At 29.3% G+C, this 27,659-nt stretch overlaps 1 protein-coding gene and 1 pseudogene across 3 annotated transcripts; both read left to right on the top strand.

Annotated features, from left to right (window-relative positions):
* The first annotated feature begins 736 nt into the window (after window positions 1–736).
* LOC111316134 (lanC-like protein GCL1) lies at window positions 737–4,235 on the top strand (annotated as a pseudogene). Its single transcript, XR_016333234.1, has 5 exons — window positions 737–1,055; window positions 1,257–1,456; window positions 1,931–2,030; window positions 2,818–3,287; window positions 3,476–4,235. The product of XR_016333234.1 is annotated as a lanC-like protein GCL1 (transcript).
* A 20,487-nt stretch (window positions 4,236–24,722) lies between these two features.
* LOC111316984 (serine/threonine-protein kinase SAPK1-like) lies at window positions 24,723–27,659 on the top strand. 2 transcript variants are annotated; one of them, XM_022919264.2, is made up of 9 exons: window positions 24,723–25,082; window positions 25,237–25,311; window positions 26,060–26,161; window positions 26,260–26,313; window positions 26,411–26,503; window positions 26,582–26,674; window positions 26,772–26,876; window positions 26,964–27,062; window positions 27,149–27,659. In XM_022919264.2, exons 1-9 carry the CDS (start codon window positions 24,963–24,965, stop codon window positions 27,428–27,430), a joined length of 1,023 nt encoding a protein of 340 aa, XP_022774999.2. In that variant the 5' UTR covers window positions 24,723–24,962; the 3' UTR covers window positions 27,431–27,659. The 2 variants fall into 2 exon arrangements, with proteins under 2 accessions (XP_022774999.2, XP_022775000.2); XM_022919265.2 differs by lacking the exon at window positions 26,260–26,313 and having other exon boundaries at window positions 24,807–25,082.

Below are 27,659 nucleotides of genomic sequence, written 5' to 3'. Positions count from 1 at the left end.
GTTGCTAAAATTTAAAATGATAGACAAGAGATGAGAGTGAGACTTGAAGTTGACAGAGACAACAGATAGCACACATAAAAAAAAAAAAAAAGAATTAAGAGATGGAGATGAGGATGAAGGGTTGGAGACAAAAATTATTGAATGCAAGGTGAAGAGTTGAGAAGTTGCGTAAATCTGTGTAATTTAGTCAAAAGGTAGAAGAAGTAGACTTGGGGTTATTGTTGTTGAAGATTGTTTACAATATAGAAACTGCCAAGTTTGATTTATTATAAGCTCATAAAAAGTAATTCTCTTGGCTCATAAATAGTAATGCTTTTACTTAATTTATAGATGTCTAATAACTTATTATTTAATTTATGCATAATATAATTTGATAATAATTTGATAAGTACGATAATTAAATAATTAAATATATCATTCGTTATGATTATTTTTTTCACATATTTATTTATCTCTTGTTTTTTTTATTATCATATAAATGATTTTTTAAATATGAATATTTTACTATAAATATTTTTTTAAATAAATAAAATATATGATATGATATAAATTATTTTAAAAGTTATAAAATAAAAAATTTTATAATTAATAATTAAAATTATTATGTTTTATAGTAAGTTGAATAAAATTTTAAAAAATTCATGATAATTATAATAACCACGAAAATTTTTATTATATTCATATTTGTGACAAACATAACGTAATTAAAAACGTGATTACTATCACAATTTAAATTTCTGTCACAACCCAACACAACTAGAGCAACGTTTTTTTTTTTTTTTTTCTCTCTCTTTGCCTACTTAAAGTCTTATACAGCATCTGCTTCTTCTTCCTTTACAATTTTGTCTCCTCTTTCTTTGCTAAAAAAACCAACCAAATTAAAGAAGAGAAAAAAGCCAGCAATGTCTTCGGTGGTGGAGTTAGCAGCTGCATCTCAAGAAGAGGGTAACAATGAACGGTTAGATCATTTGCTTAACATGGATCCAACGGTTTCCAATAATTTGTCACTCTCTTCTGATACTTTCCTCGAAGTTGCCATAGCTCTCAAGAACCAGGTAAGTCGGTTGTTTTGATGCTTTTTTTTTTTGGGTTTTTCTTATGACAAGAAAATTCTTACATTTAAACCTCCAAAAGATACAAATATCGTTTACTTGAGAACAAGTTTTTTAAGGTTGTCTTGATTTAGGGAGAACTGTGAAGTTTAAGCTAAAGGGGTTTTTTTTGTTTTTTTTTTTTTGGGGGAGCTGGTGGTGTAGGTGGTGGAGGTCACGTGGAAAGAAGAAGGTGATAATTGTGGCGGGTTGGGTACGGGCATAGACCCGAATGTGTACACGGGTCTGCTGGGGACAGCTTTCACTTGCTTGAGATCGTACGACGTGACTGGCAACCAGCAGGACTTGCTATTGTCCGCCGAGATCGTTGACACGTGCGTCTCTTTCACACGTGTCTGCACTAGGTAAAGTCTTTTTTCTTTTCTTCTATGTTGTACTTGTATTACAAAAGATGGAGATAATTTAGAAGGTGGAAACAACATCTGGATAGTGTTGTGAGAGTGACCGTACAGATTTTTCGTGGTCTAAAGAAGCTGAAAGTGTCACTTACTCCATTTACCCTTCTTTTATTATTTTTGTGTGAAAAATATCTTAAAAGAATCAAACTTATACGTATAATAAAACTTCAGATTTTTTTGTACGGTATTTTAAATTTTAATCTAAATGGGCTTTTTTTTTTGTTTAACTTCGGCAGCATTAATGTGATTTTTAAATTGTGCTTTCTACAATGAGTAGGGAGGACAATTTGTTCTTTAGGATGATACTAAAAGTGAAAATGGTCCATCAAAATCTTTTTTTTTTTCCCTTGAAGAATCAAAATGAAGAATCTTAAATGTTTAATGTGAAGAGATTGATAAAATAAAATCATGTTTATGCAGACATGTGACATTTTTGTGTGGTAGAGGAGGGGTCTATTCACTCGGAGCTGAGGTGGCTAATTACATGAGGGACTACCAGAGACCCGATTGAATGATTGAGGCATGATTGAGGGACTACCAGAGTCTGGGGATCCATGATTGAGGCATGAAGATTCGCTTTGATTGAATGTAGGGCGGTCCACTTGATTGATATTGTTGGGCCATATCTCTTCTGGACAGCACTAGATATTATCAAAGCGAATCTTCATGCCTCAATCATGATCCCCAGACTCTGGTAGTCCCTCAATCATGCCTCAATCATTCAATCGGGTCTCTGGTAGTCCCTCATGTAATTAGCCACCTCAGCTCCGAGTGAATAGACCCCTCCTCTACCACACAAAATGTAGGGCGGTCCACTTGATTGATATCGTTGGGCCGTATCTCTTCTGGGCAGCACTAGATATTAGGCAACAGACTAATACTGCAATTTCTTGTTTGATTGTAGTAGTTTCTTTTTTTCATCTCTAATTGAGTGATTGCCAAATTAAAATTGAATTGGACCCTAAGAAATAACTTATTCTTGTCTTTCTATTTTCCTTTTCTTACATATTAAAGAGCCACAAAACGTAAAAGCTTAAGCTGTTAAGTGAGAACCCAATGTTATTACAAAGTTCTTATATGCAAAAAGTTTAGTATTTTTTTACCCAAAGTTGTTCTTCTTGACACGAAAAATATACAACATTCACAAAGCCATTTCTTTATATTGATATATAAATCTGTAAAGATTATCTATAATCCCCATCTTTTGACTATGAATCTCTTAATTGTAATGTTAGCTTCTTTAAACATTGTGAGGTTTGTGGAATATAATAGTATCTAACTTCAGTATTTCAATTAACAAAATATAGATAGCACAAGAGAAAGCCCTGCCAGTAGGACGTGAAGAAGGTGGCTTTGGAATGTCATATGATCTTCTTTATGGGCGAGCTGGATTTTTATGGACTGCTTTGTTCCTAAACAAACATATTGGGAAAGAGACGATGCCCGATGATGTTCTTATGTCAATTATTGATGCCATATTAGCTGGGGGCAGGACAGGGGCTTCTGATCACCCAGCCTGCCCTCTTATGTATAGATGGCATGGCACAAGATACTGGGGTGCTGCGAATGGCCTTGCTGGAATCTTGCAAGTGCTACTGCACTTCCCTCTTTCTGAAGATGAGGCTGAGGATGTCAAAGGAACTTTGAGATACATGATGGGTAACAGGTTCTCCGAAGTGGAAATTACCCCTCAAGTGAAGGGAACCCAAGGGACAAGTTGGTGCAGTGGTCTCATGGTGCAACTAGCATGGCAATCACTCTGGCCAAGGCGTCACAGGTTAGCAACTCTGGCACACTTAATGCAACTTATTTCTGAGGTAAATTTAACATCAACAGCAGGGTTTTAAGTTATACTAATGAGGGACTTAAAAACTGGGAGAAGTTGAGATACCTGTATTCTTAACACAGTTCCAGCTTCAAGCTGTATATAATTGAGTTTTTGGAACTTTCACTTTGTTTGTGAAGGTGTATCCAAGTGATAGAGAATTCCGTGATGCTGCTATAGAAGCAGGGAGTTTGTATGGAAGAATGGGTTACTCAAGAAGATTGGACTAGCTGATGGTAATGCTGGAAATGCCTATGCTTTCCTTTCCCTTCTTCGCCTTACAGGAGAGACCATATATGAAGAACGGGCAAAGGCGTTTGCAAGCTTCTTGTTTCATAATGCTAGGAAGCTTGTAAATGTGGGACATGCCCGCGGAGCTGATCATGCCTACTCCCTTTTCCCAGGACTTGCTGGGACAGCTTGCCTCTGGTTTGATCTGCTTGCACCCCAGAACTCTAAGTTCCCAGGTTATGAGCTTTAAGCGAAGATGAAGGGATGTCAAATATTTTATAACTATGGCGGGTATAACTTTTAATTTGTATACAAGGGCATGACTTAGGCTTAACAGGAATGATGGAAAGGAGCAAGATTTGTTAATCTAACAGTCAAGCTATAAAGTAAAAAAGTTATTATGAATTTTAACCATTAAATTAACAAAATTTTCATTTTCAACTCTTTTCATCTTTCTTACAAAGCAAAGCCGTTAATGAGCGCCAGCTATAATGTCACGATATGATTAGCTATATATCTTTAATTACTAATTTTGCGTTGGGTAAATTGGTGGTGTTAGTGCTGAGCTTGACTTAAAGGTGTCTAATGCAAAAGAGAAGAACGGTTAGAGGTAAAAAGTAAGATGATGTTTTTTGTTTTCGTACTTTGACGTGTAAGTCAATAAAAATAAAGTCGGCAAAAAAATAAGAAGGAAAAAGATAAATTAATGAGATTTATAGTGCCTGAGTTTATAAATAAACTAAGGGTCGTAAGGAGATAATTAAGATAGAATCCAATAGAGATGGCACTTATAAAGATATCTTTGATTATTTGCTAAAAGTTTTGAGAGATAAAAAAATCACTACATTTTTTTTATCATTAAATGTCCTATCAGGTGAGAACCTAGATGGTAAATATTAGTTGAGGTAAAATAGAGAGTATAGATTGATTGAATTATGTAATTACTCTTAAAATATGATATTTATTAAATTTTGAGTTCCAATCTTAGTACTTGTAAACTCTATTTTTATTTTCATAACTGTAATTTCTTTGTAATATATATATATATATATATATATATATATAGTTGAAGTAAAATTTGCCGTCTAACATCTAGAGTGACATTCATTGGTAAAGTTAACTATTGTTGGTGAGAGAGGGGAAAATTGGACTGTTATCGAAAAGCAAAAGCTTGGTATACTGAAATACATTTCTGCAGGTTATGAGCTACTTGTGGACTCTTCAAATCAGGGAGTGCTTTTGTCATTTATCCTGTAACATAATCTGCAAAATTTATTTGGTTATGGAAAATTGAAAATCATACATTTGATAACAGCCCGAGTTAAAAGCATGCAGATCGGTTTGGTTTATTTGATGATGATTTGTCAATGACGTGATTGAGCCCCATGCCCCCATTTGAAAATCCTATTATCCATGTGGGCTCTAGTATTCTGATTACCAGGCAATGACTCTTGCTGGTTTGGGAATTGGCAGTGTGGTCAAGGAAAATGGCGTGACCGTGTCATTGATGTAAATGAAGAGCTAATCCCTGGACCATAATTATATCTTTTAAGATTGGAAAAAGCTAGAAGGCACACGATGTTAATGGCATAGCATATCGGCACATGAATGTGGTTAGTTATCAATCCAATTAAGGCTATCGAATCATCAGTCATGTAGCTAATCCAAAGGGTAAGTTATTCCATCGTAAAATTTAAATGTAATTTTTTAAGCGAAAATTATGAATTTTTTAAAATAAAAAAATTTAGATTATAGATTGATATAGTTTAATATGAAAATCAATAATATATAAAAAATTATTTAAAATATTTTTATAATTTAAAATTAATAAACATATATTCATTCATAAAAATTATGTCAAAATTTTTACTAAAAATATATCAAATTTTATTTGATTTTATTTAAAATTTTATACATTTAATCTATATAATTAGATTTTTTTAATCTATAAATTTTGATTTTAAATTTTAAATTTTATTTAATCATTTTTTATAAAATTTTTCTTTTATAAATTTCATTTAAAAAACTTAAAAAACTTTCATATAAAGCTTTTTCCATTTCCATCACCCTTGGCATCTAGCAAATCAATTGAGGTAGATTAGATTGAGCTGGCTATCAATGTTGTAGGGAAGTTTGCTAATGGCCGCACCAGCATGGCATCAGATCCAGTTTGATTTATCTGCTGGGGACGAAATAAGATCAATTGCCCAACCTACCAAAAGGGACAATATATATATATATATATATATATGCATTTCAGCCATGACTAGCAGAACCACACATGTTGATGTACTATGATCACTCTTAATTTTTTTTAATGTATTCAGAGGTTTTTTTTTTAATATAATCTTATAAAAAACTTCATTTTAGTTGGTGATTGAGGACATAAATACATTATTAAAGAATAAAGGTGTTTTGTAGGGTTTAAATATTCATTCAAATGTTTATTAAGGCATTTCTCTAACTCTATGATTGAATGATATTAAGACATGGCATCCATTAAAAAATTAATTCAAAACAGATGTTTGAAATTACTTCTCTAATTTCAATGGTATCAATAAAATATGAATTCAAAATCAATTATATCAACTTAATTATTATCATTGAATATCGATTATTGAAATTTGTTTTTTAAAACCCAAAATTTAATTCAATTAATTCATATTATCATTTTTAAAATATCACATATAAAAATTCAAATCTCAATCCAATGACTTTTTTTTTCTTTCTTTTCATAATGTCATTTCCTTTTTTTAAAAAAAAAGCTGTTTTTGTGAGGCTATTTTAGCTTTGTAGGAGTTTCACGCGTGTTTGAAAACAAGTTTAGGATGTCGGTAAGAGTTTAAAGATCCCTAATGCAATGGATAAGACATCACAACTTGCAAGTTTGTTAGCATGTCAAAAGGAAACACTAGTTCAAACACGGGAATTGAACTTAAGAATTTCTTTTCCTTCCTCATTGGAGACACAATGCCTTTAAAAGAAGTAAACTGAGCTTATTATAACCCTTCAAATCCTGCAACTTTTCCTTCTAGTTCGACTTCGCCAAAAAGTTTTGTACTTGAACTTAACCATGTGCTATTACTTACTATAATTTTCTTGGTAAATAATCAAAGGATTTCAATTCAAAGAGACTATATTTGTCTAAGTGAAAATTACATATTGCCATAAAATAATGTTAAACATATACTAATTAGGGTTACAATTATTGCATTAAAGATCACTTTTAATATAAAGGAAGCTCCGATTGAGGATAAGAGAATATCATATTACAAATATTAAATTTTGAATTCAGATTTGTTAGATTTCAATTTTTAAGAGTTATTGTATGAATTGATTGAATTAGATTTTAAGATTTTTTTTTAATTATTGAGAGAAAATCTTAATAATTACCATATAAAGATGTTAATTGTTGTCCAATATCAAAATTTTCAATTATAAGTAAGTACTATTAATTAAGTTAAACAAATAACCACTACAAGAAAATGAAAGGTTAGTGACAATTTTGTAGCGGAATTTTACTTACAAATGCCACTAACTTCTTTATTTTTATAAAACTTAAGGCGTTTATTATCAAAACGCCACTAAATATTCAAATATCAGCATTGTTACTTATAAATGTCACACAAGACTTGATATTAACGATGTTTATAGACTAAAACGCCTTGAATAATCCTATCTTAAAAATTTTAGTGAATGCTAAAGGCTTTTTTGACAGAAAATGACTTGAATAATCCAGTTAAAAAAATTGATAGGGAATTACTAAGGAATTTTTAGTGGACAATGCCTTGAATAATCCCCTCATAAAAAATGTATGCAATTATTTAAGGCGTTTTCTGTAAGAAACGCCTTTAATAATTCTAGGAAAAAATTTCAAAAAATTATTGAAGGCGTTTTTGATCATGTTTTTTGTCAAAAACACCTTCAACAAAAAACCTATAAAAATTTTAGAATCATACGAATGTTAACCATAAGGTGGTAGGTTCGATCCCTCCCTTTAGCCTTTTTTTTTAATTTTTGTAAGGATTATTTGTAATGGATTATTCTAAGTGTTTTCTTGGCAAAAATTTTCGCGAGAATATTCAAGACGTTTTCGACAGAAAAACACCCTTAATAATCCATAGCCAAAATATGGAACGAATTCTTGAAGGCATTTTTGGTCAAAATCGCCTTCAATAATTCAATCAATAAAATTTTTAGTTGAGCTTATTTAAAGCGATTTTTGTCAAAAACACATTCAATAATCTATACAAAAAAGTTTCAATGGATTTTTAAAGGCGTGTTTGGCCCTAAATGACTTTAATATTTCAAACAATAAATTTTTTGGTGGAATTATTGAAGGCGGTTTTGGTCGAAAATCCTTAAATAACATTTTATTAGGGATTATTTAAGACATTTTTTTGCTAAAAACGCCATTAATAATCCATAGGAAAAATATGAAACGGATTCTTAAAGGTGTTTTTGATCGAAATAGCCTTCAATAATCCAATCAATAAATTTTTAGTTTGGGTTATTAAAGGCGATTTTATAAAAAAATACCTTCAACAATCCATACAGAAAAGTTAAATGGATTCTTGAAGGCATTTTTAACCCAAAACGCCTTTAATATTTCACACATTAAATTTTTAGGTGAGATTATTGAAGGTGATTTTGATCGAAAACACCTTTAATAACATTTTGTTATGGATTATTTAAAGTGTTTTCTTGCTAAAAATGCCCTTAATAATCCATAGGAAAAATATGAAATAAATTCTTGAAGGCGCTTTTGGCCCAAAACGCCTTTAATATTCCACACAATAAATTTTTAGGTGAAATTATTGAAGGTGATTTTGGTCAAAAATGCCTTCAATAACGTTTTGATAGGGATTATTTAAGGCGTTTTCTTGCTGAAAATGCCCTTAATAATCCATAGGAAAATATGGAATGGATTCTTGAAGGCGTTTTTGGCTGAAAGCACCTTTAATAATCCAATCAATAAATTTTACTTGGGATTATTGAAGGCGATTTTGGTTTAAAACGCCTTTAATAACATTTTCTTAGGGATTATTCAAGGCATTTTCTTGCTAAAAACGCTTTCAGTAATCTTATAAAAAAACTTTTTTTTATTGTATATGTGAAGTCAGTTGTAAGTTTATGCCCAAAAAATATTTAATTTATATATGTGATACTATGAATTATATTTTAGAATTTACATTATGAACATTATTATATTTCAATAAATTGACTACTCATCCGAATTTAAAACTGATAATATTGCCATATTAATATACTTTTTTCAAATAATCGTACTCAATAATATATTGAGTACACAATGTATTCATATAAAACAAATATATACCAATAATATTAAACCAATACCCCAATCTACAAACTTAAATTATCCATTCAACATGGCATGTTAAAAGCATTATAACAATTTGTTCCTCATATATTTACATTCAACCAACAGTGTCCAACCTCAAAGTTTATCAACAAATGATAATACATACTCACACCATTCTTTATATACTTTATCTAGTTTTTTTACCGTGAAGCTTTCTTTACTCTCCCACTAAAAAAAAAATCAGAAGTAAATGTTAATAAATGGGAACATAATTTAGCTTTTCATTTTTTTAAAGATATAACGAGTTTATGAAATTTATACTAACATTGAATGGTGTGGTCATAAAATCATATAAAACTATTTCTCGTATAAAACGAAGGACATAATATCCACATTTAGTATTTTTGGGTTAATGAGGTACTTGAAAATTAAATTGAATGGGTTTAAGAAATATTTATCTACACAAACTCAACAGAAAAGAATAAATTTCACATTTATCAATAATGACACCCATTTTTTCTTTGTCTTCTTATCGAATGTAGATATTACTCTAAATTGAAAAAAAAATTAATTAATACATAAAGAAAATAACTTATGAAGAAACAGAGATATATAATATAATAAGAAAGTGTAATACTTCTTTATAAAAGCTTGAATTTTGGGGTTAGGCATCATCGTTGGATTAACTAAATTAAGTAAGTATGGCGTTAAGGATTTGCTATCAATCACAATAAGCACCCAATAACAACTGCAAAATAATAACAATGATATACTCAAATTAGGCATTATATCAAATTCGAGTAAAGTTAGAATAATTATTTGTATGAATATAACTTACTGTGCATTGTACAGGAGCAAATAATAATCAGTCGGTCTTTTTATGCATTCAATCACATGATTAGCATGATAAGCGATTGTGCCACTCTGTACTAATGAAATTAAGATCAACGAATCTAAATCTATTGGTCAACTATCTGGCTTTGAGCTCTTTATATAGAAAGCTGCATGATAACAATCAACAATACTAGTTAGTATTACACCATAATATAGATTAATACATATTAAGTGTGCATATTTTGTATTATAATCTAACATCATATAAGCAATAATATCAACAGCTGAAATTTCATCCAGTTCATAAAATTTTTTCACTTTATCCATACCAATGAAAGAAAATGATGGTTTATCAAATAACCCTTCTTCAAACTCAATGGTTATAAAGTTTCCTCCAGATAAATGCTCGAGTGAATACTTAGATAACTCATCCATGGTAGCCTAAGCAAGGATCATAATCTGAGTCCCAACATCCTGCTACAATATTTAATGAAATATAAGTATTAAAACTAAATCAAAAAATATAATAAACAAATTAATATTAAACTTATAAACAAAATCATACTTCATGGCTGGTATCGGAGGTTAGGTTCGCTGCCTAACTTGCAACGAAAGCTTGTCCTACGTGTACAATGCTTTCTGACTGGCCTACAGGTATGTTATGCTATATTGCTACTAATATGACCTCCAAAGTAGCGAGTATTTGCTGTTGCTCATTGAGGCGTAGCTTCTGATCATCAATTCATTGTTGTTGTTGCTCAATAATTGTTTCATATTGTGCATTTCTCATTCACATGTTTTGGGTTGATTATGCCAAAAGTTTGATGGCAACACAAATTTATCAATCCCACAAACTCGATCAGGCCTTTCTTTAGCGCCTAATGCTAAAGACAATGGATCTTCTCCATACTGGGTTATCAGTTCATCAGATTTAACTTTTTCAGCATAATCATCCTAAAAGACAATAATAAGATGGGTTGTAACAACAAATCTATACAAGCTAGTATAAATTCATTCATACAACCACAATGCCAATCATACATGATATTAAACTAGTTATACATACAATTTTTTTAGTCATTTCTTCGGTTGCTTCATCTACAAAGGATCCATCCTTCTGTAAATGTCTTTGTTTTAAGATATCTCATCTAGAAACTTCAATGCTAGAGCTTGCTGATTTCTATTAAATTATCACAATATAAGAATCAGAATGTAAGAAATGAATGTTCATAAATATTCATTAATGAGTATAAAACAAGTGTACGAATACTTACAAGCTCCTACTTCACATTTGCAAATCCCTTTCTCGCTATCAAATGGTGATATTATTGTTTGGCTTGAATGTTCCATTGTGTTTCTTTGATTTTCTACAAAAGAAAGAAATTATATCAATCACATAAGAAGATATCAACTATATTGCATAAAATCTTATACTATTTTTTTGGTAATGGGTCTGCATACTGAGAAATTTTTTGATAGCTGATCTCGAATAAAATTTATCCAATCTTCAATACTTATTACATCTGCATATGACATAGGTGGAATAACCAATACATCACCTTGATCAGCCATCGGTAAAATATATTGGGTTGTGAATCTGCTTTTAAAATCTCTGAATATTTTCCCAGTAGATTGCAATGCAATCTTTTTACAGTTAATTGGGATGTCGAATCATTCCTAAATAATTTAACATAATTAGTATGAACACATTAAATTTTAATTAAATGATCATTTAACAAATTTTATGAAATAGTTAAATAAACATACCACAACTGACTGCCATATACCATCTTTTAGATCATCAGAAACTCATTGTCAATTGGTGTATGCAATTAAAATCTTACTATGGACAACGACACCAATATGAGAAGCCAATTTGGCAACTCATTTAGACATATACTACCTACTTGAATTGAAGTTAACATAAATTTTTGTGTCACTCACTTTAATTTGTTTATTTCGTCCCCTTTTTTTTTTGCCTACAAGTATGTCTTGTGCATGTTCAATAGAAGCAAAATTATGTTGTTTGGAGTCTATAATACTTGTAATTTTGATCATAATTATACGAAATATACCAAAATGACCATATAATTTAACACTATACGTAATTAAATACAACCAATACCATACTACATACAAAAACACCATTAAGCAAACCAATCAACAATGTGTTTAGAAACACCATTCAGCAAACCATTCAAAAATACTATTTAGCAAAACATTTAGCATATAATTCAGCATACCAATATCATACAATACCATTCAGCAAAACAATATCACACAATATCATTCAACAAAATAATATTACACAATAACATTAAGTAAAACAATATAACACAATACCATTAAGCAAACCACAATATTTAAAGAAAACTACACAGAAATAGCATACATGCAATGAAAGGTGCTTGGATGACTATAGTTATGTTGAAATGAATAAAAATATATATATGCATATGTAAATAGTAAGGAACTGAAAAAAAAACCTCTATCGAATAATATAAATAATATAGTAAACAAAAAAAATAAACATATCGATAATAAAAAAAGGTGCGCACCGTTGATTTTTTGAAGGTATGTAGCAACGATAGAGATAAAGAAAACAAAAGTCTAATAGAAATGTGTTTATGGGTTTGGTTTGGTTGATTAATGTAGCTTTAATCATTTTCTTTACTAACAATTTATGATTTTGATATTCAAGACAGGGGAATGAATAACAAAATTATAAGTGAAGTCATTTTTTTGAAAAAAATACCTCTAATAATCCCCTTAAAAATTTAGTTGAAGATTATTAAATGCATTTTTTTTACTAAAAGACGCCTTTAATAATCTCAAAAAAAAATTTCAAATGAAATTATTAAAGGCGTTTTACCTCAAAAAATGTCTTTGATAATTGTGAACAAAAATTATTAAAAGCATTTTTAGTAGAAAATCACCTTCACTAATATTCTCGTGATAAGAATGAAGGAAATTATTGAAGGTATATTACGCAAAAAATATCTTCAATAATTTCCTTCAAAAAATTATAGCAAATTAGTTAAGGTGTTTTTCTGGTAAATACGCCTTCAATAATCCCCTTAAAATTATTAAAGGCGCATTCAGCAAAGAACGCCTTCAATAAATTTCTTAAAAAATTAAAACAAATATTGAAGGTTTTTTTTACTAAAAGATGCCTTTAATAATCTCAAACAATTTTTAAAAGAAAAAAATTAAAGGTGTTTGTCCTAAAAAAACGTCTTCAATAATTTTGTATAAAAATAATTAAAGGCATATTCAGCAAAAAACATCTTCAATAAATTTCTTTAAAAATTAAAATGAATTAGTGAAGGCATTTTTTTGGAATAAATGCCTTCACTAATCGTCTTGTAATTTTAGTAGTGAAATATTGAAGGTGTTTTTTACTAGAAGATGCCTTTATTAATCCCAAATAATTTTTAAAAAAAAATTATTGAAGGTATTTTTTTCTCAAGAAATACCTTCAATAATTATCTACAAAAATTATTGAAGGCCTATTCAGCAAGAAATGCTTTTAATAAATTCCTTCAAAAATCAATATGAATTTGTGAAGGCGTTTTTATGGAATAAACACTTTCAATAACCATCTTAAAATTTTAATAGTGGAATATTGAAGGCATTTTTATAGAATAAATGCCTTTAATAACCATCTTAAAATTTTAGCAATAGAATATTGAAGGCATTTCTACTAGAAGACGCCTTTAATAAACCAAAAAAATTTTTAAAATAAAATTATTGAAGGTGTTTTCTCTCAAGAAACGCCTTCAATAATTCTGTACAAAAATTATTGAAGGCATATAATGCAAAAAACACCTTCAATAAATTCTTTCAAAAATTAGAACGAATTAGTGAATGTATTTTTCTAAAATAAATGCCTTCACTAACCGTCTTGTAATTTAGTAGCGGAATATTAAAAGCATTTTTTTACTAGAAGACGCATTTATTAATCTCAAATAATTTTTAAAAAGAATTTATTCAAAACATTTTCTCTTAAGAAACACCTTCAATAATTCTGTACAAAAATTACTGAAGGCGTATAATGTAAAAAATGCCTTCAATAAATTCCTTCAAATATTAGAACGAATTAGTGAAGGCGTTTTTCTACAATAAACGCCTTCACTAACCGTCTTGCAATTTAGTAGTGAAATATTAAAGGCATTTTCTACTAGAACATGCCTTTAATAATCTCAAACAATTTTAAAATAAATTTATTCAAGGCATTTTTTCTCAAGAAATGCCTTCAATAATTTTGTACAAAAATTATTGAAGGTGCATAATGGAAAAAACACCTTCAATAAATTTTTTTAAAAATTAAAACAAATTAGTAAAGGTATTTTTCTGGAATAAACGCTTTTAGTAACCGTCTTGCAATTTAGTAATGGAATATTGAAGGTGTTTTCTACTAGAAAACGCCTTTAATAATCTCAAATAATTTTTAAAAGGAATTTATTCAAGACGTTTTTTCTCAAGAAATGCCTTCAATATATCTGTACAAAAATTATTGAAGGCGTATAATATAAAAAAAAGCCTTCAATAAATTCTTTCAAAAATTAAAAAGAATTAGTGAAGCTGTTTTTCTGAAATAAACGCCTTCAATAACCATCTTGCAATTTAGTAGCAGAATATTGAAGCGTTTTCTACTAGAATACGCATTTATTAATCCTAAACAATTTTTAAAAGAAATTTATTCAAGGTATTTTTTTTTTCAGAAAATGCCTTCAATAATTTGCTTTTAGAAATTAGAGAAAATTAAAGGTGTTTTTAGTAGCAAATCGCCTTCACTAACATTCACTGATAAAAAATGAGGAAATTATTGAAGACATATTATGTAAAAAATATATTCAATAAATACACCATAAAAATTAGATGAAATTAGTGAAGGTATTTTTGGGGCTTAAACACCTTTAATAATCACCTTAAAATTTTACTATGACTCTATCGAAGGGGCCTATAATATATTCAAAAATTATTTAAGAGAAAATTATTGAAGGCATTTTACTTAGTAAACACCTTTAATAATTCGATCTAATTGAATAGTCCTCAAACTTGGTGCATCCAATCACAAACTTTAAGTTTCATCTTCATTATTATACTATTTCTCTTTCCAAACTAACTACAATTTACTTTTCCTTTCCTTCAACTTTTAGTATTTAAGCTTTGTTTTTTAAAACACTATTCCTACTATCCATTAGTTATTTACTTTAGCTTTTATTTCATTTTACTATTCCTTTAGCTTTTGCAATTTGTGATTTTTTTTTATTTAAACAATTTTCTTCAAAACCCACATTCCTCAAATACCTATTTGTAACCCATCATCCACTTCCCTTTCCCTTTCATTATTTTTTTATGAGTTTTCTCTGTACCTGGTTTACCTTATTTCAACCCCAACTACAAATACTTTAAGGTACTGTCTACATTAGCAATAGAGTTTTAACATTCATAATATCAAGTAGCTGATAAAATACTTTACAACAAAGAGTTCTGGTATTCGTAAGTACTGGTCTTATTATTATTTTTTGTTTAAAATATAGTAAACTTAAGTATTTTACATGTTAATTTTCATATAAATTATTTATATACATTTGGTCTGATAATGTAGCAAGTACATAATAGATAAGAGTTGGATACAAAAATCAAGATTAAGTCAAAAATACAGAGATAGAGTAAAAAATTTTCTTAATTTTGCATTTGAGAATACAAGTGAAGATAACATGATATTATGCCTATGTCTGAAATATGCTAATATTGATTGGCAAATGTGTGAAGTTATTTTTGAATATTTAATTTATTTTAGATTTATCTCAGGATATGTTAATTAGTATTTTCATGAAGAGTTTGTACCTTCAAGGTCTTCCACTAGAGTTTCTTCATCTTCAAGGGCTCCCTAATACCAACATAATCATTTTATAGCAGATGACATTGAAGGCATATTACGAGATGCTTTTAACATTTATAACCAATATTTTCATTATCCGTCTCTCCAAAATGATAAATTTAATCAGTCCAATATTGAAATGAATGAATTTGGTGAACTTAGGATAGGTGTAAGTCACCAATAACTTAGAGAAGAAGCATTAAAGTTTTATAGATTGCTTAAGAATATGAATGAAGAACTTTATGAGGGATCGAAGCATTCAAGGTTATCTTTTTGTGTTCATCTTTTTCATTTGAAATGCTTATGTGGATGATAAAAAAACTCTCTGACTTTATTATTAGAGTTTATGAAAAAAATATTTTTTTTACAAAAATTTCCCAATCTTGTAAGGAATCAAAAAGATGATCAAGGATTTGGGTCTCGGATATGAGAAAATTCATAGTTGTCTCAAGGATTGCATGTTGTATTGGGGTGATAGAAAAAATCAAGAATCTTGTCATTTATGTGGTATTTCTCGTTGGGTGGACAAATACCCCGATGAAAGGTTGAATGAGGATAGTGATGAGATCTATGTCAGAAGAAGTCTATTAAGGTTTTACGCTATTTTTTATTAATACTAAGACTTTAACGACTCTTCAAGTTTTTTAAAACTACAGATTCAATAAGGTGGCACATAAGAAATGGATGAATGATGGATCATTGAGGCATCCTGTAAATTCTTTGGCATGGAAATCATTTCATTCTAGGTTTTCAAACTTTGCATTTGATCCTCGAAATGTTATGCTTGGACTAGTATCTGATGGATTTAACCCGTTTAAAATTATAAGTACTTCTTATAGTACTTAGTCAGTTGTATTGATTCGTTACAATTTGTCATCATGGATTGCTATAAAGCAATAGTCATTTATATTATCTATGATAATTCTTGAAAAAAAAAGGTTCGAGTAATGATATAAACATCTATTTACAACCTCTTATTGAAAAGTTAAAGCAATTATGGGAAGAAGTTGAGACCTATGATGCATAAAAAAAAAAGAACTTCAATATACATGATATTTTATTATGGATTATCAATGATTTTTTTGCTTATGTGAATTTATCTTGTTAAAGTACAAAAGGTTGTTATGCTTGTCCATGTTATGCTACACAGACATGTTCGAAATGGTTATCTAATGGGGGGAAGTTCTGTTATATGGGACATCGTCGATGGCTAAATGGTAATCATCGATTTAGATTCTAAAAACATCTTTTTGATGGAACGGAAGAGTTGAAGAGATCATTTTTACCAATTAATGGGTCAATATCTTGTCAAAGTTAAAAGATTTCAATTTCATTTATGAAAAAAATGACTCCATCAAAGAAAAGAGTGAGGGACATCTTTGAAGATGTCTAGCCTCATATTATGTAAGTTAGTGATACTGATACTCAAGTTGATGATCTTGAAGTTTAAAGTGATAAAAAAGATGATGAAAAAGATGACCCCAATAAGTTTGAGTTATGAAAAAAAAAAGAAGTATCTTTTTTTTATTTGCCTTATTGGGAATATAATTTATTACGCCATAACTTTGATTTGATGCACATAGAGAAGAATGTTAGCAAAAATTTTATTTGGACAATTCTTAATATGAATAGAAGATTAAATGATGACTTAAAGAGTTGGCTTGACCTATTTGATATAGGGATTCGACTTGACCTTCATCCGAAGTTACTTTCTAATGGCAAATATCAATTGCCTCCTGCTGTTTTGAGATTTCTAAAGCTAAAAAATATATGTTTTGCAAGGTTTTTAAAAAATGTCAAAGTTTCAGATGGCTATGCGTCAAATATATCAAGATATGTGAATCTGAATGAGTAAAAATTTTCTTCATTGAAGTCACATGATTATCAAATTTTGATGTAAGACTTACTTCTAATTGCTTTACATTTATCAATGTCAAAACAAGTCACTTCTGTGGTAATTGAATTAAGTAACATATTTAAATCTTTATGTGGGAAATGTATGAATGTGGAAGGGCTTGACAAACTTCAAGATCGAGCCATGATTATTTTATGTCATTTAAAGAAGATTTTTCCTTCAAACTTTTTCACTATTATGATGCATTTGGTTATTCACCTTTCATATGAAGCAAAAGTTGGTGGGTCGATTTATTATCGATAGATGTATCCTATCAAAAAGTATTATTTGTTAATAGATTGATTAGGTTGTTATTAATGATCATGCCACTCTAATTAAAAAGATATACGACTAATGTTTTATGCGATAGGTTTTTTGGGAGGTTAAAGTCTTATTGTCGCAATAAACGCTGTCCGAAAGGTTCTATTGCTGAAGGATATTTAGTAGAATAGTGTATGATATTTTGTTTTCGTTATTTGGAAGATGTTGAAATGAGATTTAATAGACCATCGAGAAATGTTGGTATACAGCATACTGACTTTGCCTATAATTATTTTTTTGAAAGTTTTGGACAACTAATAGGTAAAGCTAAAATGGTGGAGTTAGATGATAAATCTTAGGCATAAGTACATCGATATTTTTTTTTTTATCATGACTCAATTGAATCATTTCGCATGTAAGTTTTTTAGCAAGAAAATTATTCATTCCATTAAGCATAAGTTAATGTATTTTTTTAATTGTTAATACTTTATCATGATGTTTTATAGTAAGTATAAAAATAATTTGAGAGCTCCTACACATTATCGATGATCAAACCCTTGAGAGCTTGATAAGTTATTCACCAAAAACTTTTATGAATGATTAGGAGCAACTGTAAGTAATGTCATACTTCCCATTATGAGAAATCTACATAGAATGCTTATGGTATAACTAATATTAATAATATATATTTATTCTACCTTTATAAGTTTAGAGTGAAAAGGCTTGTCAGTGAAGAGGTGAAGTGTCTTTCATAAGATCCATACAGGATTGTGAAACGATACAAAGGTTTCATCATCAATGGATTTGGATTTCACACTAAATCCCATGAGAGATTTAGAATTACACAAAATTCATGAGTTGTTGTTACTTTATCAACTACTAGCTATGCTAGTGTTAGGGACACAAACTCTTTAGAGAGAAATATTAACTATTATTGCATGATTAATGACATCATTAAGTTGGATTATTATGGCAAGTGGAAAGTTATTTTATTTCGGTGTGATTGGGCTAATGTGAATAGTGCGATGGATATTAAGAAAGATTAGTATAAATTTACAATTGCCAATTTTTCTTGATTAATTCATACTGGACAACAGCTCATTGATGAACTTTATGTTTTTTCTCAAGCCGAACAAGTTTTTTTTTTTTTAAAGATCCTAAAGAATTTGGTTAGTTTTTTGTTTTTTGAAATACACTTAGAGACTTATTTGATATGGGGTTAGATACCAGAGATGATGTTGAACATGGAATTGAATGTTATCCTTTTGTTGAACAAAACTTGAATAAAAATATCTCCAGTACCTATGCTCAGTGGGTCCGCGAAGATGTTACTAAAGACATTTATGAACCATGATTGATCATCTATATTTTATAATTCGAGTGTTAAAGACATAATGTAGTAAATGCTTGTATATAATTAATGTCGCATTTGTTATTGTATATTTATTGTATTGTAAATCATACATTATTTTTTGATGTAATTAAATCGATATGTTCTTTATATATTGTAGGTTATGATTTTTTAACTTTTCAATGTCTTTACATATGTTCTAAACTAATATATTTTATATATTCAACTTTATGATGCAGGTAAGCTACAATGTGAATGAGTAGATTGAAAGGAATACATATAAGATATATTAGTTCAAAACTGTTTATGGCACCTGTTGATATTGGCTATGGATTGAATCTTTTGAAGATGAATGAATGTACTGTCAGATCTAACTCAGTCACTTATAATCCTTCAACAGCTATTGGATCTGATAATACAGGAGGTCTAAGTTTAGATAGTATCCTGTCAATTGATTATACTTTAAATTTGAATGCAGGTATCATATACCCCATATTTAGAATTCAATTATAATGATTAAAGTATTAAGATTTTACAAATTGATTTTTTATTTTTTTGGTAGTTGATAACAATGGTCAATGGAAGACCAGAGGCCAGACAATCTTGAAGGAATTATTTGCACTACCTTCGAACAAACGTATTATAGTGTCTGCAAATGCGAATAGGCAACCAATTGGTGAAAAAGCTCAATTGTTGGCTGGATTTCTAGGTATGCTTGCCCGTAATGGAATGAAATTGCCTATTCATTATAAAACATGGCATAAAGTTTCAGCAGAAGTTAAGGCCCATACTTTAAACTTTATTGAGGTATTAGTATAATTAATCATATATAAAAATATAATTATTTTACATTTTGTTTACTTATTCAAAATTTTTTTATTGTTTGCAATCAAGATTTGTACTTGAAATACCAATTTCATTTGTGCTTAAGTCATTAGGAAAGAAATGGAAAGATTATAAGCATAGTTTGAATAATAAGTATTTTATCGAAATACTACTGTAGAGGCGACAATAAAAAATCTACCTCGTAATGTGATTAGGTAGCAATATGAATAATTAGTTAGATTTTGGTTCTCAAGAAAAAGAATGATACTACTTTATAACTTTATATAGTAGAAGGAAATAATGAAAGTGTTTTATGCTTTAAATTGGTAATATTTGTATTTCTACTATATACCCAATTATTTTTTGTGACAAGAAAGAAAACAGATTGGGATTGGTAGCAGAAAGCAACAAAAATATATCCATACAAGTGGATCAAAAAATTTTGCAAGAAAGCAAAAAGAAATAGTAAGTTTATGATTTTAAACTTATTTCAATGAATGAACTTTTTATGTCGTTAAAAGATAAATATACAAATTAACAATTATTGTTCTGTTTTAATAGTTTCAATACAGGATATTAAACTTATTGAAAGTATTGAACTTAGTTGACACGAATGATATGTATGAAAAAGATATTGTTTACATCTATTTAGGTAATAATATAGATTTATTGTTGTTGTTCTATTTTAACAGTTTGGATAGCTTCAATACTTGATATTAAACTTGTCCGATAGATTTAACTTGGTTTCTACTATTGATATGAGTGAAAAAGTTATCATTTATATCTATTTGGGACTATTTTTGCCTTTAAAATCCAAAAATACAAATTAAGCGTTTGGATGGCTTTAAACAATTTGAATGGCTTCAATCCATGATATTAAACTTGTCCAAATAATTGAATTTGGTTTCTATGATCGATATATGTGAAAGGTAAAAATGCTTTTATTGTTTGCGTTTGTTTAAGACTATTGTATTGTTAAGGGCCCAAAATATAAATTTACGGTTATATTTATATTTTAACAATTTTAGATAGATTAAATACATGATATTAAAATTGTTTAAAAATTTTGAACTTGATTGACAGGCTTCATATGCATGAATAAGTTATGGTTAATATGTATGTAACAATAATATATGTTTTTGTATAAGATATTAAGATGGGTGGTAAAATTAGATCTGTGAAATTTTTTTGCTTAACACACACAAAAAAAGATAAATCTTACATGAATGTCAAAACATAAGAAATTGTGATAATTTGTAACATCTATTTTAATAGAAAGTAAATATTTAGTCTTTTTAACATATTATCAATTAATCATTAAACTTGATAGTGGTATATAACTAATTTATAAGAAAAAGCGAAAGAGAAAATGGTTGCTAAAATTGAAGTAGTATCTGAGGTTCTGTTAACATGTAAGAACTGAAAAATTGAATATTCATAGAAGTTGTTAGAAAAGAAAGGCATGGACGAGTCCGAGGCCTTAGATTAGGTTCAACACCATCTACCTACTATGGATGTAGCTCTCAGCAATTTATATTCTTAGCAAGTTAGTCTTCATGAGATATTTCGATATTGAGAGAAGAGTTGCAAACTATGCAACAAAGTTTCTAGCAAATAGAAGCAAAAAGAGAATAAGAGTGTGTCAAAATTGAGGAAAAATGTGCTAAAATTGAGTAAGAGCGTGCAAAATTTCAGCAGTTGCATGATCTATTTGATAATTTTATGAATTTTGTGCAACAACAATTTTCAGGAACTGATTTCGGTGGTCCACCAACTCAGGTATTATATTTACTAAATATTTATATTATTTTAATATAAAAAATGCTTACTATGAAGTGTTAAAAATTATATAGTATTATTTAGTATGTTCTTGAGCACGCTAGTGACTAAGGTAAAAAAATTCTTTCATCAATTGGCAGCCTTCAAAATGTATACAGTCATCAATTTCATACATTTTAATTTTTTTTGTTAATGTATTAAAAAAAATTGAATGTTATTATACTAATTATTAAACTTTGTGTTAATTAGCTGCATATTTGAACGTGAATTAAGTGTTTATTAATTTCAGTTTTTGAATTTAAGTTTATTTTTATTTTATTAACATTTCTTGTTAATGAAAAAAACTAAATATTAACAAGAATTTTTTAACTAAAAAGAAAAAATAAATTTCTTAATTTCGTGGTGTTCACGTTTTAAAATGTCGCTAAATGAATAATTTAGTGGTGTTTGTATCATAAAACGCCACTACAAGTAACGACGATCTTATCAAAAAATTAGCGGCATCTTATCATTTAAACACCACTATAATAGCGATGTTTTTATGATAAAAACGTCACTAAATTAGCGGCATCTCAAAGATATAAACGTCATTAAAATAGTGATATTTTTCAAACACAAACGCTGCTAATTTAGCGGCATCTTATCATTTAAACGCCACCATAATATCGATATTTTCTTTTATAAAAACGTCACTAAAATAACGGTATTTAAAAGCTACAAATGCTGTTAATTTAGTGACGTTTATAGAAAACACTGCTATTTTTTTTACGCGTGTATAACGAACACTCTGACTAACGTTTTTCATAAATACTGTAAATCTTTTAGTGACGTTTATAAACGTCGCTAAACGTTAAAAAAAAAGTCATTAAAAACCTAAATCCCTGTAATGAACAATCGTGTTAAGTGCAAGTATTTTTAAACTTAATCAAGTATGAGTGTGCATTTTAAATTGAATGTAATTAAATTATTTATAACAAACTCAACCATCTACAAATATTTTGTCAATTAAATTCATATATTGTAGAGCTTTTTTGTTGAAAATTTTCTTCTTATAACCCAATAAAATTTGTTTAATGTGATTAATCGTTTGTATTTTCATTATTTTTTATTTGATCTTTGTAATTGATTTTTAGCAAAATTTCTTGCTCATTTTTATGAATAAATAATTAATTCATTTATTAAAAAATTTTTGTTTAATGTTCATACAATCAGTTGTCCAATTAATTTGATTAAAACTTGATCACCACAATCAACTTATTGGAATGCTTAGATAATGTACACCTTGATTGTCACATTGTTAGTACTTAAAGAAACGGCTTGCCCTTTGTTCAGAGAAGGACTTGCCCAACATTCTACTGACGTCGCATCAAAACATCATTTCAGAATTGAACATATAATTTTTAATTTATTTAAAATTATTAAATATAACTTATACATATTCGATATCATTAAATACGATTTATAATTATTCACGTGAATTTTTTTAATATATATATCCTATCAACTGTTAATTATTTCAATCAAATTATTATTTATTATTTTATACATAAAAAAAAAAAAAACTTAATTACTAAAGAGAGAACACTTTTACTTCATACTTTCCTTCAATTGAAATTTTCTACATACAGTTTTATCTTAATCCTCATTCTTCCTCGTATACTTTATTGACTTTGAAAACATATCTTGAAAAAATAACTTGGACGCTTTCTAATCATGTTTTCTAATTACAGGTTGAGGCTACAAAACTCTCGACAACTTTTTCTAGTTAAAATACCCAAAACACCATAATAAATCTGATTAAATTTAATGTAGAGAGCCATGGGGAATAAAGTTATTTGAAAGAAACAAATTTTCGACTTATCCCATAAAAAGAACATACCGCTAATTAATAAATTCAAAGGGCAATCACAGTCAATTATAATTGATGGTTGATAGATACTTTGTTTTTTGTATCCTTTTTCTTTGCTATCTTTTTCAATTATTTTCTTTCTCCCAAGATGAAAATGAGACCTAAAAATAAAATAAAATAAAAAATAAAAAATGAGAGTAAAAACCCAATCAAGATGGGGACCACAATTCCAGTTCTCTCTATCATCCCTCCTCCACCGTCCACGTCATTCTTCTGTTCCACCCTCTGTCACTTTTCCTCTCCTCGTAATGAGAAAGAATTTTCTACAATTTCTCTTCTAAATTACACCCCTACTCGCCTCGATTATCAATACATCATGTACTCGCTGTGTTTATCCCTAACGATAATGGGTTTTGTATTTTTCTTTTTTAGAAAAATTAAACCATATCAAAATTTACCCTTTACACTCCACGTTGAAAACATTTAGCATCAATTATAAAATGATTGAATTTCAATACATAAAATGCAAAATAAATTCCAAACTTTACAAATGATTATTATTATTAAATTTTAAAAAAATTATAATTTATATATTTTTTCAATCCAATTTATACTTTTGTATTTAAAAAATTCTATCAAATCTGGTTGAATAACTACTATTCTAATTACTAAAAAAATTATATTAATAAATTCATACAACTATTTAAAAAAATAACATTATAAAATATAAATTTTAATATTTATAATTATTCTTTATTTTAAATTATGATTTTTTTATATAAAAAATAAATTTTTAAAAATTTATATATAAGTTTTTAATTGAGTTCAACTCAAAACTTAAAAATGAGTTTTAATCTTTTGGATATTATTAAATTATTAGGATTTTTAAAAAGATTTTAATAAAGTATTTAATAATTAATAGTGATTTTTTTAATATATTTTTACCAAGAAAAAAGGGCGACGATATTTTGCCACGATACAGAAGCAGGAAGCAAGTCGGTTGAGATAACCTAAACGAGAGGATAACCCAAAAAGCAAGCTACGTCCTGTGTACAACTTGTTCCAGTTCTGGTCCAAATTCTGACCTTTAATTATGTGCCACGTGTAATGTCTGCTCTTCTTGTCTCTGTGGCGTTGACACCATTTTGACAGGCTCATATCATATCATCGTGGCCTTGGCCTTTGCTTTCAGCTATCCCACATAATCAAAAATAAAAAAGGCCTTAGAAATCATGGAGATTCTCCAACTCTAAACCAAATATATATTTAAAAAAACAACACGAGAAATTTTATTCCAAGTTATAAGAAGAAGAAGAAGAAGAGGAAAAAAAATAGAAGATTCATATAACTGCTGCTTTTTTATTTATTTTCTGGGAGTTGGCTTTGGAAAATGGAGCGTTACGAGATACTAAAAGATATTGGATCAGGGAACTTTGGTGTTGCCAAGCTGGTTAGGGATAAATGGAGTGGGGAGCTTTATGCTGTCAAGTATATTGAAAGAGGCCCCAAGGTACCAGATTTTGTTTTAGCTTCATTTCACTATTGATCTCCAAGGTTCATGTTCATGATCTTGTATCTGTTGCCTTTGTTTATTCATAAGCTAATTTGGGTTGTGTCTTTTTTAGTTTGTGGATTGATTTCATGAGGTTTTTTTGGCTATGCAGATTGATGAGCATGTACAAAGGGAGATTATGAACCATAGGTCCTTGAAGCATCCAAATATAATAAGATTCAAAGAGGTAAATATATACTGCTTTCGTACCTAACATTTTTCAGTTGTGTGTAGTTCCTTGTATGATTCAGGTGTTCAATACAAGCATTACTTGTATAAGTTTTATAGCTCCTGAATAGAGGAGTGAAGGGTTTTACTTTTTCTTTTCTCCTCAACTAATAGAATGAACTTTCAAAGAAAATCAGTTGTCTCTGAACCCTCTCAATTCTAATATATGGCCCTAGTAGAAGTAGGACGGTTGAGATAATCTCCAGCTTGTAGATTTTCCGTAGCTTTGCTTGAATAGCAACCTAGTTTCGGAGATTTAGCTTTCAATTTATCTTTGGCTTCATTCTGTAAATTAGGTAATTAAAACTGTAAAAAAAACAGTTGATCAGAATCTCATTCTTCGCCAATGTTTGATTGAATTTAAGTTTACTTGACAAGATTTAAAGAAAGGACATGGGGGTTTGTGATCTACTGATAGTGGAACAATGTCAATTTTTTTGCTCTGCCTTGGCAAATGAACAGGGCTAAAGTCAATGGTTTCTTTATATGATTAATGCAATCCCAAACAGAAAAGATATATTTGAATGTTTCAATAACTTTCGAAAAGTAAAAAGTGTAAGATAAATCAATTGCTTGGAGTGGTCAAGTTGAAATTGTTTTAGTCTTGCTGTCTATGACTGAGAAATCATTTCAAATTACTTCTTAATTCTTCTATTAAGCAGCAGTTCTAAGTGAGCTTCTTCCTCTTCTTTTTTTTTTCTTTGCAGGTCCTGTTAACTCCAACTCATCTTGCCATAGTCATGGAATACGCTGCTGGAGGAGAACTTTTTGAAAGAATCTGCAATGCTGGTAGATTTAGTGAGGATGAGGTATATTTTATAAATAATTTCTGATTTTCACATGTTTAGTAGTGTTTTATTGAATTGCATTCTTTTTCTTTTTTACTGTCATTACTTTACTGCATCAGGCAAGGTTTTTCTTTCAACAACTGATATCAGGAGTGAGTTATTGCCATGTAATGGTATAGCCTTACTGCCTACTGGATCCCTCTAATTCTGAACATAGTTTGCCATTTTTGCCTATCTAGCTAAATTGAGATTCTTCCCCCATTTACACAGCAAATTTGTCATAGAGATCTTAAGCTGGAAAACACACTATTAGATGGGAGCACTACAGCGCGACTCAAAATATGCGACTTTGGCTACTCTAAGGCAATGAACCTACTAATTATTCAGCATCTGATCGACTTACTATAAAGTCAATTATTAACTTTCTACAACATGTTTCAGTCAAGTGTGTTTCATTCCCAGCCCAAATCAACTGTAGGAACCCCAGCCTACATTGCACCAGAGGTCTTGTGTAGAAAAGAATATGATGGGAAGGTAAATTCTTATTCCCTTTGTGAGGTTGGTATCACAGTAAGACCTAGTTTTGGGCACAAGAAATCCATGATCAGTGATTTATCTTTGAAAATTGTAGATTGCAGATGTTTGGTCTTGTGGGGTTACTTTGTATGTCATGCTGGTTGGGGCTTATCCTTTTGAAGACCCTGAAGATCCAAGAAACTTTAGAAAAACAATTCAGGTTAGTTGGTAGCAACCCTCTTCCATAGCTTGTAGATTTGATAGTTTTTCATGTTCAGATTAAAATATGGTAATTGGATTATGACAGCGGATTCTGAGTGTGCACTATTCAATTCCCGACTACGTTCGAGTTTCAAAGGAATGTAGACATCTGCTATCCAGGATTTTTGTTGCAAACCCTGAAAAGGTAAATACTGTTTTTCATGTTTCTGAATTCAAATATTTTAACCATTTTTCTTTGAGTATATTCACTTTCTAGTGCATGTGTTGTAGAGAATAACCATACCAGAAATCAAAAACCACCCCTGGTTTTTAAAGAATTTGCCTGTAGAATTCGTGGGAGGAGAGGATGGCAACGTGAAAACTGAAGAAGAAAATGATCAATCTCAAAGTATTGAAGAAATATTGTCTATAATTGAAGAGGCTAGGAAACCTGGTGAGGGTCCCAAAGTTGGTAGTCAATTACTTGGTAGCATGGATCTTGATGACATTGATGATGCAGACATAGATGACATAGAGACAAGTGGTGATTTTGTCTGTGCATTACAAGTGTGAGTCTAAAAATCATGTAAATTTTACAAACCAATCTTACTGAAAACTCAAAAGAGAAAACAGTTCGAAGATAAGGCATTCTTTTCATGGCTAAAGGGAATCTGTTCAGTGGATAGTGTTGCATTTCCTTGGCGTGAAAGCCTGCTTTCTGTAAAGGAGTGGAAGGGGATTAGAAGTTATGTTGGTTCTTCTAAAGTTTAAAGTCTCCGAAGTTCTAAATGTTTCTGTTTTC

The sequence above is a fragment of the Durio zibethinus genome, chromosome 24 (genome assembly GCF_047325235.1).
Source record: "Durio zibethinus cultivar Kanyao isolate XHJ-2024 chromosome 24, ASM4732523v1, whole genome shotgun sequence".
NCBI lineage: Eukaryota > Viridiplantae > Streptophyta > Magnoliopsida > Malvales > Malvaceae > Durio > Durio zibethinus.
This window is presented reverse-complemented; position numbering and strand designations above follow the sequence as displayed.